An 18641-nucleotide genomic window follows, 5' to 3' on the forward strand; every position below is an offset into this window, starting at 1 on the left:
AAATCAAAAATATAGTGTATTTCTTCTTATCGCAGAGATGGTCACCCATTGGTTCCAAAGTCCAGGGGCTCTGTTAGCTCAAGTCCAAAGTTAATGAAAGCTAATGGTAAGGATCTCTTAGTTACCTACTGCAAATGAGTTGCTTTCTATCAATGACAACCAAAGTGTGATATCTATCTTTTGCCTACAAAAGCCTGTCAGAAACAGGATACATGGTATTCTTTTAAATAAGGTTTGCCAAACTTCTGCAACAAATTTAAGAAGCCACTTTGCATAAGGACATGGATAAGAGACAATACAGAATGTCACAGATTCTGAGAAATATAATAGAACCATTTAAACATAATGGAGTGTTCTGTACTCAGCTTTAGAAAATTCTTGGATTAGGTGATATATAGGCATTGTTACATACAACACAAATAATTTGGTGCTTCCAGTGGTATTGTTTACATATCACTTTGCCTATGGAGGAAAGTTGAATCAGTTTCTGCTCTCCCTTATTCCTTTGTTAGTCTTGTTTTTTTAATTTCGTATCTTTGATAGGTTTTGTATAGTCTTCTGGGCTATCAAAGATCTCCATTTAATTGATGGGCAAATTTTGATAATTCCTGAACACTTTGTTTACTTAAAGAATTATACTCGAAATCTCTTACTATGTTTCACACAAGATAACTATTTCTGTTATTCATAAATCAGCTCAGAATGCGCACACAATTTGATGCAGATCTTTTAATCAGGCAATGAATAAGAACACAGCTCTTATACCCACTGAAAAAAGTACAGTGTGATATTAAGTTTTGTAATGGTCAAATAACACTTTCCACAGTATTATCATTTATTTCTTAATTGCCAAAGTGTGTTTGGAGCTGTTCTAGCTGCAAAGTGTTACTTTAGTAGTGTGACATAGGAATTGTCAGACTGGGTCAGACCAATGGTCCATCGAGCCTTGTATCCACTCTCCAACATTGTCCCATAACAGAGCTTCAGGGGGAATCTATAGAACAGGGCAGTTGGAGTGATCCACCCTAGCTTCTGGCAGTCAGAGGTTTAGAGTCGCCCTGAACATGAGGTTACATCACTGTTAATAAATGACCAATTAAAGAGAAAGGAGAGGTTAATATCTTGCGCTAGATTTTTGTTGTTTCATATCCCCCATCTCTTATCTAGACATTGTCTCTTTAGAGCTTGGTCCTGAAAACACTACTACGAGCAGTCTCATTGACTTGGGTATACACTACATCCAGAGATACGTGTTTGCAGGGACGTGCCCTTAGATTTTAAACCTTTGGAGGTGGGAGCTTTACAATATTCCTCTAAAGTGACACATTTGCACCTGGTGCCATATAATTCATATTGTATTGGTATTACTATTTATCAACAGTGGTCATTTTGGAGACTCGGTTATTTATTATACCATTATGGTCTCTTATTTCTCCTAACTCTGCAAACATAATGTTATTTTAATATGCTGTCATTCAGATATGAGTGTAGTTAAGTACCCCACTATTCCACCATTCAGTTAGGTTCAGTTATTCTTTTTAATAACTGTCAGCAGAAGGAAGTATATTACATTTCATAACAAATGATAAATGTTTTTATTTACTGCCAAACAACTTTTTTTCATAATAACAATGAAGAGTCTGGTGGCACCTTAAAGACTAACACATTTGTTTGGGCACAAGCTTAAAAAAAACACTTCTTCAGATGCATTAATTTGGACATAAGCTTTCATGGGTAAAAAACCCACTTCTTCAGATTCATGGAGACTCCATGCATCTGAAGAAGTAGGTTTTCTACCCATGAAAGCTTATGCCCAAATAAATCTGTGAGTCTTTAAGGTGCCACCAGACTCCTCGTTGTTTTTGTGGATACAGACTAACATGGCTACCCCTCTGATACTTTTTTCATAATGTGCTCACTACAAACGTTTTGTTATTTAAAGGGTTATCGATTTGTTCTTTTTTGTTTAGGCCATCCCCATGGAGATCACTATGGCAAAACAGAAACAGCACCTGATGTTTATGTCCCCAAGGTAAATAAAATGAAGCAACCATATTTAACACAGCTGCTTTATATTCCTTTGTTCAGTTCTGATAAAATAGGTGCATGTAATCCTATTGGTAGGAATTTTCATTAACTAGAGAAAAAGATAATCAATACCCAGCCCCAGCTAAGGCAAAATTTCTGTACCTTAAACTGTGCAGTTACAGCGCTGTCACTTGATCTGAATCAATAAGTGCATAAGCTTTTGGAATTATTTTTCCAATGCCCAGAACTGCATTTAAGGAAAGAAGACTGATCTTGTGGCCAAGGCACAGGGCTGTAACTCAGAAATCTGGATTCTGTTCCTAGCCCCTCACAATGCTTGTGTGTTACATTGGCCAAGTAATTTAATCTCTCTCTGCTTCCATTTTCTCTTCTGAGAAATGGAGGTAATGCTCACCTCCCTCACAGAGGTACAAGTGATGTGAAGCTAAGATCATTAATGTTTGAGAGTGTTGGATGGAGAACACAATATAAATGCAAAGTATTCTATCCCTCACAATTATTTCTTAGGCTTTGTCTACACTACGCAGCTTTTAGCGTCATGTCTGTGTCGCCACAGCCGTACCGCTAAAAGTCGTGCAGTGTAGCCGCTGTTTGTCGGCTCTCCTGCTGACAAAAAACTTCCACCCTCAACGAGCAAGGTTAGCTTTGTCGGCCGGAGAGTGCTCCTGCTGACAACGCACTGTTCACACTGGCACTTGTTACAGCAAAACTTTTGTCTTTCGGTGGACATGGGGGCTAACACCCCTGAAAGACGAAAGTTTTGTCATGCATTTGCCAGTGTAGACATAGCCTCAGTCTGAGGGACAAGAAGAGGAAAGTAATTGCAGCAGCACTGCTCTCTTGGTAGGCTGTTCCACAATCTAATAGATCTCCGCTGTCAGGAAGTTCCCCCTTACATTCGGGCTTAATTTTCATTTTTCTTAATTTTGTTTGTAAGTTATAGTACAGTTACATTGTCAATTTAAAAAAATGTCAAGCATAAGTTACCAATAAGATTAAATCGTGTTTTCTTAATGGAGTAGGAGGCATGAAAAGGCTGCATTTCTGTGCCTGCACTCCTGAGCAGTACCCTATGCTCTGTTAGAATGGGGCTGTTAGAGGAACAAACAACAAGCCCTTAAAAAAGAAAACTAACGTATGCTACTTTTTGGTTTGTTAGGTTAATGGGGAAAGCGTGATAGGAGTTTCTCATGCAAATGCAGTAAGCAGTATTCATCAGGCAAAAGGGCTAATGAACTTCACTGATTCTAGAAACATGCCCTCCAGTGGTTTTACAAATCAGATATCCGATTTTTCCAAGAACAGTGATCACTCAGGTAAGGAGCAGGGATTTGAATATCTGTGTACTCCTCAGTTCGAGAGTGGGAGAGCGAGTAGGCAATAAAGATTTCAAAATAAAAGACCATTTTAACTTCTTGAACATCTTAAATTTGACATTCATTTCTATAATGTGTTTTTCTGGTCCTGTATTCTCTCCTAAACGAGTTATTTGCCAAGAGAAGGAGAAGTGGAGTCATGGGATCAGAGTTGGAATTCTGTAGCATAGTCAAGGAAGGAGCGTCAATAATTATTAGTATCTTAGAGAATATATAGAATATCCGCTTGATGCCCCATTTTTGTCATTCACTTCCTTTATAAGCATTAATCTTTTTATATTCCTTTCCCCCATGTTGTTTGTTTTATTTTTCTAGAAACTGAGATACTGGAGGATGACTATTTTGATGAGGATGACCACAATGACGTTGTCCAGTATCTGTTGAATGTTGTAGACGAGGAAGCCCAGAACCTCTTAAATCGCAATAATGCAACCAAAGGTGACCATCTGCCAGGTACCATAAGCCATCAAAAAGCTAAACCCAGGAAATGAACACTGAATGGGCTTTTGGTTAACTAACAGAAGGTGGTGGAATGGAAGTAGCTTGCAAACTGAATTTTTCCAATTAAAGGGATGGTGCGTCTAGTAAGAGGATCTTTCTGTGAAGTCCAGGTTTTGTAAATCTGGTCTTTATTTTAAATAATTTTGGGGTATGCATTAGTACCTGCAATTGTTTGTGGGTAGAACTGATTATGTTTAGATGTCTTGGTTTGCAGGTGTAGTCAGGCACCCAAATTACATCCCTGGTGGTTACAAAATTGTGAGAGCAATTTTTGAAAAATATAAAATATTCTTTTCTTTGCAAATCTGCTCCTTTAATTTTCAGCCAATTTTATAGTTTCCTTTCGTCCTAGTGCTGCAAGAGTCAGCACTCCCTTTTCGTTACTGCTCTATCTTCACAAAAGAATAATTACCGTCAACTGAAATGAGCATGATTATGGGAACAGTGGTTGCTAATTGCTCATGTGAGGTATCACTGGGGGCTTGCACATAGTTCAGTGAATTAAAGCAAACTCTGGTGGCTGTTACTGTGGTCACCAGATTTGAGACACCACTCACCAGTTTATAACTATTTTAACCCTTGTCCTTCTGCTCCTTCCTGAACTTGCTGGCCTATTTTCATCTATTAACATTCTCTTAAAACTACAGACTCAGAGCCTCTGCTGGTGTAAATCTGTGTGGTTCCATTACTGCCAAACTTACACCGGCTGGGATCTGGCCCATTGTATACAGCAATACGGCTGGTGTGCTAAACCTGAGAGATGTAGCAGCAGTGACATAGCTAAAGTAGGTCAGATTTTATCCTGTTCAATTTTATGATGGCTCATTAATATAGGAAGTAACTAGAATCCAGGTGTAGACCTAGTCCTACTGTGAGTGAGACTCATGTTGCTGGGTTAAGATCTTGCCATCCTTTTATAGTAGGTACATTAGCTCAAAACTGATACAAATAACCATGTTTTTCCACTGAATGCATCTGATGAAGTGAGCTGTAGCTCACGAAAGCTTAGGCTCAAATAAATTGGTTAGTCTCTAAGGTGCCACAAGTTCTCCTTTTCTTTTTGCATGTAGTTAAACTACATTTAAACAACCCCAAATTTTGATTCTGTGCCAAGAATGATGAAGTACGATGGCCTGATTAATATTTATGTCAAGGCCCCTTTACACCACTCTGGCAATGTAAAGGGAACTTTACTGGGTGCCAGTGCAGTTTGTGCCCACTTTAAGGCTGCTTTACACTGCCAAAGTGGTATAAAGGACTTTTAGTGTAAATGAGAATCAGGCCCGTAATCTACCATTAGTCCTATGGTCTGCAGTGACAGTGAAGAGTTGTTAAGAATGAATATCAGGTCTCGTACGCTTAGAACCAATTTTTTTCTGGTTTCTTAGCTGCAGGCACTATTTTTCTTATTATATTTGAATGGAAATATGAGCGTTTTCACTTAACCTACCCATAACATCACTTCTGTATAGCTCTGTCTTCCAATGTATTTCTCCAGCAGGTTCTTTAGAGACCAATGGGAAGCTGGCAGAAGAAAAAGCTGAAGACACAGACTGTGATGGGTCATCTTTGCCTGAAGACTTTCCAGAGGTAAAATGAAAAGATGTTGGCAGTGTCTTTATTTGCCGATTTCCTAGACTATTTACATTGACTTCTCGTTCCCTCGATCACACTGAATTTGTGGAAATAATTTCATCAACATTTTAAATTTAACTGTCACTGCCATTTGATTGGCCTCCAGAAAACAGTGTTTATAAACCAAGAGTATGGAAATAGTTTTTGAAATACTGTATAATAATTAAATTGTGAGAAATTAACCATGCAAGAGAACAAACCAGAAAATTTATGTTTGCTGTTCCTGGCAGGAAGCAATGAAAGCCAACAGTTTTTAAAAGTGTAATGATAATAAAATGCCAATACAATGCTATTTCATACATTCTAGCCAGAAAGCTCCCTCAGTTCATAGAAGGTTAGGAAAAATCAGAGCATTTCAAATATTTTGCAGAGTATCTGTAAAGAGTCCAAATCTGAGGCTCCTTCACCTTTCTGCTCAGAAAAACTAATGTTCACAAACAGATTCTGTACCACCTTCACTCTGCACTTCCCCATGTTGTCCTATGTTGCATCAGTTAATAGATGTCCAGACTCCACAGCAAATGTATCCAGTTTATAGAATCTCCCTATCCAGTGTACACTCACTGTCTGTACTTCCGGCCCAGGTACAACTGTGACTCAACACCAGGGCCCTTGATCTGTAACCTCTCTGTAGGGGATCTAAAAGAGAGACTCCCCTTGGCTAAGGCACCAGCAGCTGGGCTAAGTTGGTCTCAGTTGTGAGTCGCTCTTGACGTTTTTTACACTTACACTGCCTGGGCTCTGTTAATCAAAAAATAAAATTAAAAAGCTCCTTACCTCTCTTGAGTATTCTACTTCTATTCATGCATATGCAACATATTTCATTTGGGGGCAAAACTCACAGGTGCTCTGTCCTTTCGCTTTCTGTTCGATGTATGGGTATGGGTATAGGCTGACTTGGCAGGGGATTGTCACTGAGTTATATGTTGAGCAGAGCCACAAGCAGATTTTCCGCCTGATGGAATTTGAGCTCTGCATTGTTTCGGAAGTGAGTATGCTGAACATTTGATTATGTGTAGAACTAGAGCCAGGCCATCTCTCCTTCCTAGTCCTAGTCTTCACTATGGTTATACTGGCAAGCCCTCCAAGTGTAGATGCAGCTTATATCACCAAAAGTGTTTTCCCAGTATAGCGTACACCAGTTCTCTGGAGAAAATAAGATGTACACACACTAGGGCTTTTGGCAAAAAAAAAATAAAAAATCACACCCCTAACCAACATTACTAGCACAGAGAGACTGAAGCTGGAGGAAGAGCCAGGGAGGGGCTCTAGGCTGGGATATGATTTTACTTCTCCAACTGCTCCACATTCCCCAGTGCAGAGGCTGAATGTTTGGGGATTTTGTGGTTGGGTGGATTTCCTGGAAGAATAGAGATTGTCAGTGCATAATGCTTTCAGTGTGGTACCCTGGACAAATACTTAATTTACTTGTTAACATTGTTCTGGTTTATAAAATAAAAGTGTGCTTGTTGTACAGTCCCCTTCCAACATAACTCACTATACTTTGAAATGCTTCCTTCACTAGCCGACACAAATAAATGGTTGTGAAGAACATTGTGAAGACAAAGTAGTGCTTGAAAGGTGAGATTTTTAAGTGGAATTTAAGAGTAACATAATTTTTACAGCTCGGTGAAGTGAGGGAAGATAAAGCACAAGCAAACCCCAAACCCCGTATATATATATATCTGTCTGTTGACATGTTGATATAAGATGGCTTTGTGTCTGTTCATGTTATCTGAGAGGTCATGATATTATTTAGTGCTATAGAACCTGATGTCAAGTGGGGTGTTCAAGGCCATCAGTTGTGAATTATGAACAGGACAAATTTGCTGTAGGACTCTATTTTGCTTCTCAACTACTGGAACATAATTAGGATGAAAAAATATTCAGATCCTGGCTTGCATAGTCCCCCAGTTGCCTCCACATTATGCCAGCAATGTCCCTCTGCCATGTACATTGGCCAAACCAGACAGTCTGTATGCAAAAGAATAAATGGACACAAATCTGACATCAGGAATCATAACGTTCAAAAACTGGTAGGGGAACACTTCAACCCCTCTGGCCACTCAGTAACAGATCTAAGGGTGGCAATTTTGCAACAGAAAAGCTTCAAAAACAGACTCCAGTGAGAAACTGCTGAGCTTGAATTAATATGCAAAGTAGATACCATTAACATGGGTTTGAATAGAGACTGGGAGTGGCTGGGTCATTACACATATTGAATCTATTTCCCTAAGTTAAAAGAAAAGGAGTACTTGTGGCACCTTAGAGACTAACCAATTTATTTGAGCATGAGCTTTCGTGAGCTACAGCTCACTTCATCGGATGCATCCGATGAAGTGAGCTGTAGCTCACGAAAGCTCATGCTCAAATAAATTGGTTAGTCTCTAAGGTGCCACAAGTACTCCTTTTCTTTTTGCGAATACAGACTAACACGGCTGTTACTCTGTTCCCTAAGTTAAGTATCCTCACACCTTCTTGTCAACTGTCTAAATGGGCCATCTTGATTATCACTACAAAAGTTTTTTTCTCCTGCTGATAATAGCTCATCTTATTTAATTGGCCTCTTACAGTTTGTATGGCAACTTCCACCTTCTCTGTATGTATATATATATCTTCTTACTATATGTTCCATTCTATGCATCCGAAGAAGTGGGCCGTAGCCCACGAAAGCTTATGCTCTAATAAATTGTTTAGTCTCTAAGGTGCCACAAGTACTCCTGTTCTTTTTGCTGATACAGACTAACATGGCTGCAACGCTGAAACTTTTCATCTGTAGATCGCTTGTTTGAATCCAGCCCAGGACAGCAGTGTTTGAAAGTTGCTTCTTTCTGACTGTGATTTAACTGACTGAATGAACAGACATTTTCGTGTGGGAATGCATCCCCATCAATATCACCATCAAAACTGCCAGTAGCTGCCACCTTCCGTAGTCCAAAGTCCAGACAGGCTTATGGTGGTCCTTGCCAAACTGGATTGAGGTGTCCTGCTCTGAGAATGTGAGGAATCTGCACTGCGGATATTTTGTGGAGAAATGTTTTAGCTACGTAGGTTCTTATTCCACAAGCATCACCATGGTATCTGAGTCCCTTGCAGACATGCATACAATAACCTAACAGCAAAGGTTCCTCCTCTGTTCTTCTCCTGCTAGTCTTAAATGAGAGAATCTTCAGTCATGACTCAAGCATAATAAAGTAAAATATAACAAAGGCAGCTACACTGTGTTGCTATGAGGAAAACTTCAGAAAACTTAACTGCTTAATGGCTGTTTTTCTCAAATAAATCCAGACTTCAGTTTATTTTTGTATAATCATTTTGCCTGCAAAGATACAGATCAAACTAGAAAGTCATTGGTATGTGTGAATGGGTGTAAAACATGTCTGTATGTATCATATAATTACATTTGTAACATGCATGCGCACTCACACACACATAGTTGCATGAGCAAACTTAATTCTGGCATTTCTCAATATTGGGGCACTTGATGTTGCAACTTTCGTGCTCTTTAATGTAGCTTTTTGTTTGCAGTATGTGTGTTATAGATAATATGTCATTTAAATTTACTTCAGTAAGGCTAAAAAATAATTAGAAGCTAAGGCTTCTGTCTTCAAGGAACAACAATAAGAATTGGTCCAGAAAATATCGTTTTTGAGTTTCTCTCTTTTTAAGAAAGTTCCCTACATTTGAATTATGTAATATGATTAATAATCTCTGTGTATTACATTAATAGCTATCATCATGGAATTAAACCTCTTATTTTGGTTGAATCTATGGAATACATCTATGGAATAATCTATGGAATACATGAAATATTTATTTCTTCTTATTGTCATTTATAAATTTGATCTAAATTTAAGAATTCTGCACTTTTCTAAATGATCTCATGTGTTGTAGGGTCTTCTGTTTACAGAAAATGTTCATATTTAAAATTGAAATGTATTGTTCTGATAGGAAGTGAGAAACCTTTACATTCTTTGCTTTTCTAGGTCACCTCAACAACCTCTGGTGGGACAAGCAGATGAAGATGAAATTACATGGGGAAGTGATGAACTCCCTATTGAATCAATAAATCAGGAACATCGAACTAAAGGCAAGGACTTGAACAAATAAACAATCAGTGGAAAATGAGGATTACAATAATGTAATCATGTCAGAAATGTATTTGAACATGTTCTGGATATTGTTAAGGTCCCAGTCCTCAGAAGAGCAGTCAATGGGAAATCAGGGTGCTCAAGAGCTCATCGGAGTGGATCATAATAATTCAAGCTTGTAAACCCTTTTTCACGCAAGGGTGTAATCCCACTGATTCACTGAATGCTCATCTGAGCAAGGGATTGCAGAATTGAGCCCATAGTCAGAGCTGCAGCCAGTTCCCTTCCATAATAGCTATTTTACGAAAGCTGCAAGGGCATATGGTGAAATGTGCAATTGGACTGAGATCCTATAGGCATCTATTGAGTGCTGACTCCACACTCTAAATTCCCACCATTTTCCTCATTACTTCGGGCCTGATTTTGCCATCTTTACTGAAGTCAATGGACCTACTCCCAGAATAAGGTTCTGCGCAACATGAGTAAGGGTGGCAGAACTGGGTGTCTATCTTTAGCATCTTGAATATGTTCAGGAATATGTTCCATTATCTGAATTCATATTCATAAATCATATCTATGGCATCTGTGCTTCAAAGTGCTTTTTAACTTAGGAAAAATAAACTTCAACATAAACTATTCTAGTAAACTTTTTGTATGATTCAGTGGTCACAAGATATTTTTTAACTCAAGTCAAGGAAACTTTGATTATTAACAAGTTGTGTGGTGTTTGAAAGAATAAAGAATGACGTGCTTTTCTAAACCAAGATTTTTTGAAAAACTTTAATGCAGTTAACACATCTTACGCTTTTATCATTAAAATGCATTTTAAGGTGAAGTTTTAAAGAAAAAACTGCAAGGTGTGAGCTTGCACTTTTAAATATAAGGTCTCTGGCTCAAGTGCAGAGTTCTGCTTTCATATTTATGTGTATGGTCATTGATCTTGCAAATTACAGTGCGTCAAGAATCCATTCTAAAAATGCATTTATTGATTATTTCAGCGTATTGACTGCACGGAAATTAAAGATGAAAATTACTTATTCATGGTTTCTCAAATGTTGACATTTTTAATCATGAATTGATCTGTATACAGTTCTGGGGAAAATAGTGATAAAAGGTAGCAAGCATTACCAATGAAGAGATAATGCTGGAAGGATTGTTTCTCTTATGGGTGATCTTTTCTATAAAATATAACAAATATATGTATAAATAAGCAATTGACAACCTGAAAACTGGATGTGGTGGTACCTGGGAAATCTCTCATAGCACTGCACTATAGCACGCTATACACTGTCCTTTCTGTTAGCTGTTTTTATATGTGCACATAAATCAATCTTCTTCTGCTGCTAGATTGCCTTTTAGTGACAAATGAAGAGCTCTCTGCACTCCCAATTGTCAGAGTGCTTCCTTCAGGCAAATATACTGGAGCCAAATTGAAGTCAGTCATCCGAATGTTACGTGGACTACTGGAACAAGGAATTCCTTCCAAGGAGATTGAGGTAAACAAACACAGGCTATTTTCAGTCCTTTGTAAACCTCTTTTAAATATGAATCATGCAATGAAAATACTCTTCACTGGGGCAGTGTGAAGCAGGTAGAAACGTAGGGCTTGATTCTGCATGGCCAAAGCAAAAGAAAGGAAAGAATACTTTTCCTCCCCTCTGTTTCAGTTTAACTACATTAACTAGACTGAGCTATATTGGCTTTGGATCTAGAAATGTGATTGAGACTTGCCTGTTTCTTCAAATCCATTAATAATAATACTAATTAATAATTATTTTTTAACCAGCACTTAAGATGACAGGTTTCAGAGTAGCAGCCATGTTAGTCTGTATCCACAAAAAGAAAAGGAGGACTTGTGGCACCTTAGAGACTAGCAAGTTTATTTGAGCATAAGCTTTCGTGAGCTACAGCTCACTTCATCGGCTGCATTCAGTGGAAAATACAGTGGGGAGATTTATATACCCAGAGAAGATGAAACAATGGGTGTTACCATACACACTGTAACGAGAGTGATCACTTAAGGTGAGCTATTACCAGCAGGAGAGAGAAAAGCCCTTTTGTAGTGATAATCAAGGTGGGCCATTTCCAGCAGTTGATAAGAACATCTGAGGTGGAAAATGTAATGACCTCTGCAAAATCCAGCTGACACAATTAAAACATGAATCTCTACTCTTGTTAAAATTGTTAATATGTTACCAAATATTAAAACTTCCAGGACAAGATTTCAAAGTAATTACAAGAAGATAGGGTTTTGTTTTTTTTTTTGCAAGGCTGCATGCCTTACTCCCATATGGTATGACTGTAAATTGTAACTACATGGGGATCGAATACTTGATAATAGACTCTTCAGTTTAGCAGAGAAAGGTATAACAAGATCCAATGGCAGGAAGTTGTAGCTAAACACTTTCATACTAGAAATGAGGTGTACATTTTTAATCATGTGGTTAATTAACCATTAGAACAATTTACCAAGGGTCATGGTGGATTCTCCATCATTGGCAATTTTAAAGTCAAGATTGGATGTTTTACAAAAAAATATTCTTTAGTTCAAAAGGAATTATTTTGGGAAAATTATATGGCCTGTATTACACATAGGTCAGACTAGATGATCACACAATGGTCCCTTTGGCCTTGGAATCTATGAATCTATAGGTTTCAGAGTAGCAGCCGTGTTAGTCTGTATCCACAAAAAGAAAAGGAGGACTTGTGGCACCTTAGAGACTAGCAAGTTTATTTGAGCATAAGCTTTCGTGAGCTACAGCTCACTTCATCGGCTGCATTCAGTGGAAAATACAGTGGGGAGATTTATATACCCAGAGAAGATGAAACAATGGGTGTGTTTCATGTTCTCTGTGTATATAAATCTTCCCACTGTATTAGATGACAGTATTTGGTGTATATTGATGACATCTTCATCATCTGGACCCATGGAAAAGAAGCCCTTGAGGAATTCCACCATGATTTCAACAATTTCCATCCCACCATCAACCTCAGCCTGGACCAGTCCAAACAAGAGATCCACTTCCTGGACACTATGGTGCTAAGAAGCGATGGTCACATAAACATAAACACCACCCTATACCAGAAACTTACTGACCGCTATTCCTACCTACATGCCTCCAGCTTTCACCCAGATCACACCACACGATCCATTGTCTACAGCCAAGCTCTACGATACAACCGCATTTGCTCCAACCCCTCAGACAGAGACAAACACCTACAAGATCTCTATCAAGCATTCTTATAACTACAGTACCCACCCGCTGAAGTGAAGAAACAGATTGACAGAACCAGAAGTCACCTACTACAGGACAGGCCCAACAAAGAAAATAACAGAATGCCACTAGCCATCACCTTCAGCCCCCAACTAAAACCTTTCCAACGCATCATCAAGGATCTACAACCTATCCTGAAGGACGACCCATCACTTTCACAGATCTTGGCAGACAGGCCAGTCCTTGCTTACAGACAGCCCCCGAACCTGAAGCAAATACTCACCAGCAACCACATACCACACAACAGAACCACTAACCCAGGAACCTATCCTTGCAACAAAGCCCATTGCCAACTGTGTCCACATATCTATTCAGGGGACACCATCATAGGGCCTAATTGCATTAGCCACGCTATCAGAGGCTCGTTCACCTGCACATCCACCAATGTGATATATGCCATCATGTGCCAGCAATGCCCCTCTGCCATGTACATTGGTCAAACTGGACAGTCTCTACGTAAAAGAATAATTGGACACAAATCAGATGTCAAGAATTATAACATTCATAAACCAGTTGGAGAACACTTCAGTGTCTCTGGTCACTCGATTACAGACCTAAAAGTCGCAATATTACAACAAAAAGACTTCAAAAACAGACTCCAACGAGAGACTGCTGAATTGGAATTAATTTGCAAACTGGATACAATTAACTTAGACTTGAATAGAGACTGGGAGTGGATGGGTCATTTACACAAAGTAAAAGTATTTCCCCATGTTTATTCCCCCCGTCCCCTCCCCCCCCCCACTGTTCCTCAGACGTTCTTGTCAACTGCTGGAAACGGCCCACCTTGATTATCACTACAAAAGGTTTTCTTCCCTCTTCCTCCCTCTTCCCCCCCCATCTGGTATTAGCCCATCTTAAGTGATCAGTCTCCTTACAGTGTGTATGATAACACCCATTGTTTCATGTTCTCTGTGTATATAAATCTCCCCACTGTCTTTTCCACTGAATGCATCCGATGAAGTGAGCTGTAGCTCACGAAAGCTTATGCTCAAATAAATTGGTTAGTCAGTAAGGTGCCACAAGTACTCCTTTTCTTTTTGCGAATACAGACTAACACGGCTGCTACTCTGAAACCTGTCATTTCTATATGTGTCTAATAGATACTGTTAGTCACTTGACAGTTAAAAATTGATGACATTTTGTTTATCCCAGCAGTTATTAATATAAACTGACTATCTGTTTATAGAACCTGCAAGACTTAAAGCCTTTGGATCAGTGTTTGGTTGGACAAACTAAAGAGAACAGGAGGAAGAACAGATATAAAAATATACTTCCCTGTAAGTCCTAAGTAATCTGATGATAAACTTTTATGTTGATTTCACCAGAAAAGCAGTGTGGTCTGGTGGCTTTGACATCAGACTGGTAAGTCCTGACTCCTATTCCCAGTTCTTCTGTTGAGTTAGTGTGTGACTGGACAGACCATTAAACCTCTTTGCACCTATTGTCCCTATCTGTAACAAAGAGATAATGCTGCTTGCCCACCCTTTTAAAGCACTTTGCGATATGTGGATGAAAATCATTCTATGAGTGCACCTGCTTGTTATTTTATGCCTCCCATCCTTTCCCTCCACTCTCACATAAAACTTTAATTCTATTTAAGCAGCAGATCCTGTTTATCACATACGATAGACATAAACATAGGAGGACAGACCGTGCTCTTAGTTATACCATTGTAAATCTGGAGTGCAAAAGTATAATAATTAATATTAATATACTGTATCAATCTCACTATAAAAGAATTATGTTTATATTCCGTTAGTTACATATGCAAGAGACGTAAAGTCTGAGTCTAGAACTGGGAGCCAGAAAGTCTTAAGTTCTAATTTCTGCTCTGACAGAGTCTCTCTGAAACCGTGGGTAAGACACTATCGGTTCGTCTACACTTTGAGCTGAGGATGTGATTCCCAGCTTGAGGAGACATATTTGTGCTAACTCATAGCTGTGACAGGGGGAGGGGCAAGCTTCCCCAAGTGTGTATCTAGGGTCTCTGACGGGCATGCACTTGGGGCAATAGCCCATCTCGCTGCTTGCACTGCTGAGGCCACATTCTCATTTTAGTGATCTAACCTGATAAGAGCTAGCGTGAGCATGTTTCCTGGAGCTGGGAATCTCACCCCCAGCTCTGACTGTAAACATACCCACAGAGCCTGATTTCTAGGAATGCTGAAAGCCCAGAACTTCAGTTCTTGTCCGTGACAACAGCAAAGGCTCTGCACTGCTGATAATCAGATTCTTAACCTCGCTGCCTCTTTTTTCCTTATGTGATGTGGAGTTAATACTTTTTTCAAATAGGATGTTGTGATGATTCATTAATATTTGTGAGATGAAAAGTACTCCATAAGTGTTTACATGACCTAGGTTTAATTGTGGGTATATGGACCAGGGCTGTCGATTAATCGCAGTTAACTCATGCGATTAACTAAAAAAAATTAACTGTGATTAAAAAAATTAATCGCATTTATAACCATAGAATACCAATTTACATTTATTAAATATTTTGGATGTTTTTCTACATTTTCAAATGTATTGATTTCTATTATAACACAGCATACAAAGTGTACAGTGCTCACTTGTTATTTTTTATTACAAATATTTGCACTGTAAAAATGATAAAAGAAATAGTATTTTTCAATTCACCTCATACAAGTACTGTAGAGCAATCTCTTTATCATGAAAGTGTAAAATATATATAGATATATATTTTTTTTGTTACATAACTGCACTCAAAAACAAAACAATGCAAAACTTTAGAGCCTACGAGTCTACTCAGTCCTACTTCTTGTTCAGCCAATTGTTAAGACAAACAAGTTTACATTTACAGGAGATACTGCTGACTGCTTCTTATTTACAATGTCACCTGCAAGTGAGAACAGGCTTTCGCATGGCACTTTTGTAGCGGACATAGCAAGGTATTTACATACCAGGTATGCTAAACATTCATATGCCCCTTCATGCTTCGGCCAACATTCCAGAGGACATGCTTCCACGCTGATGACGCTCGTTTAAAAAATAATGCGTTAATTAAATTTGTGACTGAACTCCTTGGAGGATAATTGTTTGTCTCCTGCTCTGTTTTACCTGCATTCTGCATATATTTCATGTTGTAGCAGTCTCAGATGATGACCCAACACATGTTCGTTTTAGAACACTTTCACAGCAGATTTGACAAAACGCAAAGAAGGTACCAATGTGAGATTTCTAAAGATAGATACAGCACTGGACCCAGAGCAGAACCCATCGTCAGCATGGACATGTATTCTGGAATGGTGATTGAAGCATAAAGGGACTTATGAATCTTTAGCGCATCTGGCACGTAAATATCTTGCAATGCCAGCTACAACACTGCCATGAGAATGCCTGTTCTCACTTTCAAGTGACATTGTAAACAAGATGTGTGCAGCATTATCTTCTGCAAATTGTAACTAAACTTGTTTGTCTGAATGATTGGCTGAAGTAGGACTGAGTGGACTTGTAGGTTCTAAAGTTTTGCATTGTTTTATTTTTGAATGAAGTTATTTTTTGTACATAATTCTACATTTGTAAGTTCAACTTTCATGATAAAGAGATTGCACTACAGTACTTGTATTAGGTGAATTGAAAAATACTATTTCTTTTGTTTTTTACAGTGAAAATATTTGTAATAAAAATAAATATAAAGTGAGCACTGTACACTTTCTATTCTGTGTTGTAATTGAAATTAATATATTTGAAATTGTAGAAAACATCCACAAATATTTAAATATATGGTATTCTATTATTTTTAACAGTGAGATTATTTGTGTGATTAATCGTGGCAAATATTTTTTTAACTGCACGATTAATCGCGATTTTTTTTTAATCGCTTGACAGCCCTAGTATGGACATATATAATTAAAATATGTTTTCTATGTTGGGATTGCAGATGATACCACTAGAGTGTCCCTAGGAACTGAAGGTGGATACATCAATGCCAGCTTCATTAGAATGCCCGTGGGGAATGAAGAATTTGTCTACATTGCATGTCAAGGACCACTCCCTACTACAGTAGCAGACTTCTGGCAAATGACTTGGGAACAACAGTGTACTGTAATAGCCATGATGACCCAGGAAGTAGAAGGAGAAAAGATAAAATGCCAGCGCTATTGGCCCGATGTACTTGGCAAAACTATCATGGTCAATGACCGACTCCGGCTGGCCCTTGTGAGATTGCAACAGTTGAAAGGCTTTGTCATTAGAGTGCTGGAGCTAGAAGATATTCAAGTAAGTGAATCAAGTCAGTCTACACTCTGTGGGTTTCTAGGGTGATTGGGCAGGTTCCTTTTTTGTTTGCTTGGCATGGATCCCTTCAGTCCAGCCAGAGCTGGTCTAAACTTCCGCATCCTGAAAAAACCACAGGATTACTTTTTTAAAAAATCTTTTTTGTCCTTATTTCTTCTGACTATTATGATTGGGCCACTCTTCCTCCATGTAGGAATTTGAGTGAGCAGCTTCTTTCACCACTGGAATAAAATTCTGCATAAGCTAGGTGGAGACTTTTTCAGCAGGTAGCATTTCTCCAGTGCTCAAGGACATCACCTCACAATGCTAATGTACCTCTATAAGAGCAGGTCAGGACATGGCCCCATATCTGCGTTACTGATAATGCCTTAGCTTTAGAAACAGAAAGATTTATTAAAATTAAATTCGTTTGTAGGGTCACTTTCCTGGATGGATGACTTTGTGCTAGTAGTGCAGCTAGGACAATGAAACTAAACTGGTCACTTTCACCTTTACGCATAGTCCATGTCCTTTGCTCTCAAGCTCTAATACACTCTCATCAGGCTTATTTTCCACACACGGCAGGAAAAGGTTGAAATTCAAACAAATTCAGGTTTGTAATCATGTCAGGCATTGTAAAAATTGTTCTGTTCACAAACCCTAAATTTTGGGTCACTGTTAATTGGCAAGTCTCCCTTCACAGTGAGCTGTTTGGCCACAGAATGTTCTTAGGCCAGTCTTACAACTTCTGGCAGTCTGCTTTGCCATTTCTGCCTATATTTGTTCTGTCTCTTTTAAAACCTTAGACTGGTGAATTACGGCGTGTTTCTCATCTGAATTTCACTGCCTGGCCAGACCATGACACACCATCTCAACCAGACGACCTGCTCACTTTCATCTCCTACATGCGGCACATCCATAAATCGGGACCTATCATCACTCACTGCAGTGCAGGCATTGGACGTTCAGGGACACTTATTTGTATCGATGTCGTTCTAGGATTAATCAGCAAGGATCTTGATGTGAGTACCCAGAGGATAGATTGAACTGTGCTTTTCACTCAGTGAACTGTGAGCCCTAGGAGCTATTTGGTTATTTTACTAGTGTGCAACTATTTTGAATCAAGGACTCTGGTTATACCTTAACTTGATTTATGAGGTATACGGTATAAAACAGCAATAATTGTGAAAAGCAGAAATATGGAGCACAAGAAAAAAAATCGAAAAACACTTGATCTTCCTAGGTTTCAGAGCCTGAGCTCCAGCCTGAGTCGCGACTTCCAAGTGCTGTCTGTGCAGCTATTTTTAGAGCATGAGCGTGAGCCCCTGTAGCCCAGGTCTGTCGACTGGGACTGGGAGACTCCCTCGAGCTCCAGAACACGGTGTAGACATACCCTTATAGGGTTAGAAGGACAAGGCCAAAATTTACAGATCAGCAAAGTAAGAAAAACGCTGCTTGAGAACTTTGAGAGTGGT

General features: G+C 38.9%; 1 protein-coding gene across 1 annotated transcript in view; it reads left to right on the forward strand.

The window, feature by feature from the left end:
- PTPN13 (protein tyrosine phosphatase non-receptor type 13) overlaps nucleotides 1-18641 on the forward strand; it is a 146429-nt gene that overhangs the window by 124495 nt on the left and 3293 nt on the right. The window contains exons 36-46 of the mRNA XM_077814754.1: nucleotides 36-106; nucleotides 1971-2032; nucleotides 3209-3365; nucleotides 3741-3887; nucleotides 5437-5516; nucleotides 7087-7142; nucleotides 9548-9651; nucleotides 11000-11148; nucleotides 14117-14207; nucleotides 16832-17169; nucleotides 17973-18188. Coding sequence (XP_077670880.1) covers nucleotides 36-106; nucleotides 1971-2032; nucleotides 3209-3365; nucleotides 3741-3887; nucleotides 5437-5516; nucleotides 7087-7142; nucleotides 9548-9651; nucleotides 11000-11148; nucleotides 14117-14207; nucleotides 16832-17169; nucleotides 17973-18188 — 1471 coding nt within the window. The remainder of the gene's footprint in view (nucleotides 1-35; nucleotides 107-1970; nucleotides 2033-3208; nucleotides 3366-3740; nucleotides 3888-5436; nucleotides 5517-7086; nucleotides 7143-9547; nucleotides 9652-10999; nucleotides 11149-14116; nucleotides 14208-16831; nucleotides 17170-17972; nucleotides 18189-18641) is intronic.

The sequence above is a fragment of the Eretmochelys imbricata genome, chromosome 4, assembly GCF_965152235.1.
Source record: "Eretmochelys imbricata isolate rEreImb1 chromosome 4, rEreImb1.hap1, whole genome shotgun sequence".
Taxonomy (NCBI): domain Eukaryota; kingdom Metazoa; phylum Chordata; order Testudines; family Cheloniidae; genus Eretmochelys; species Eretmochelys imbricata.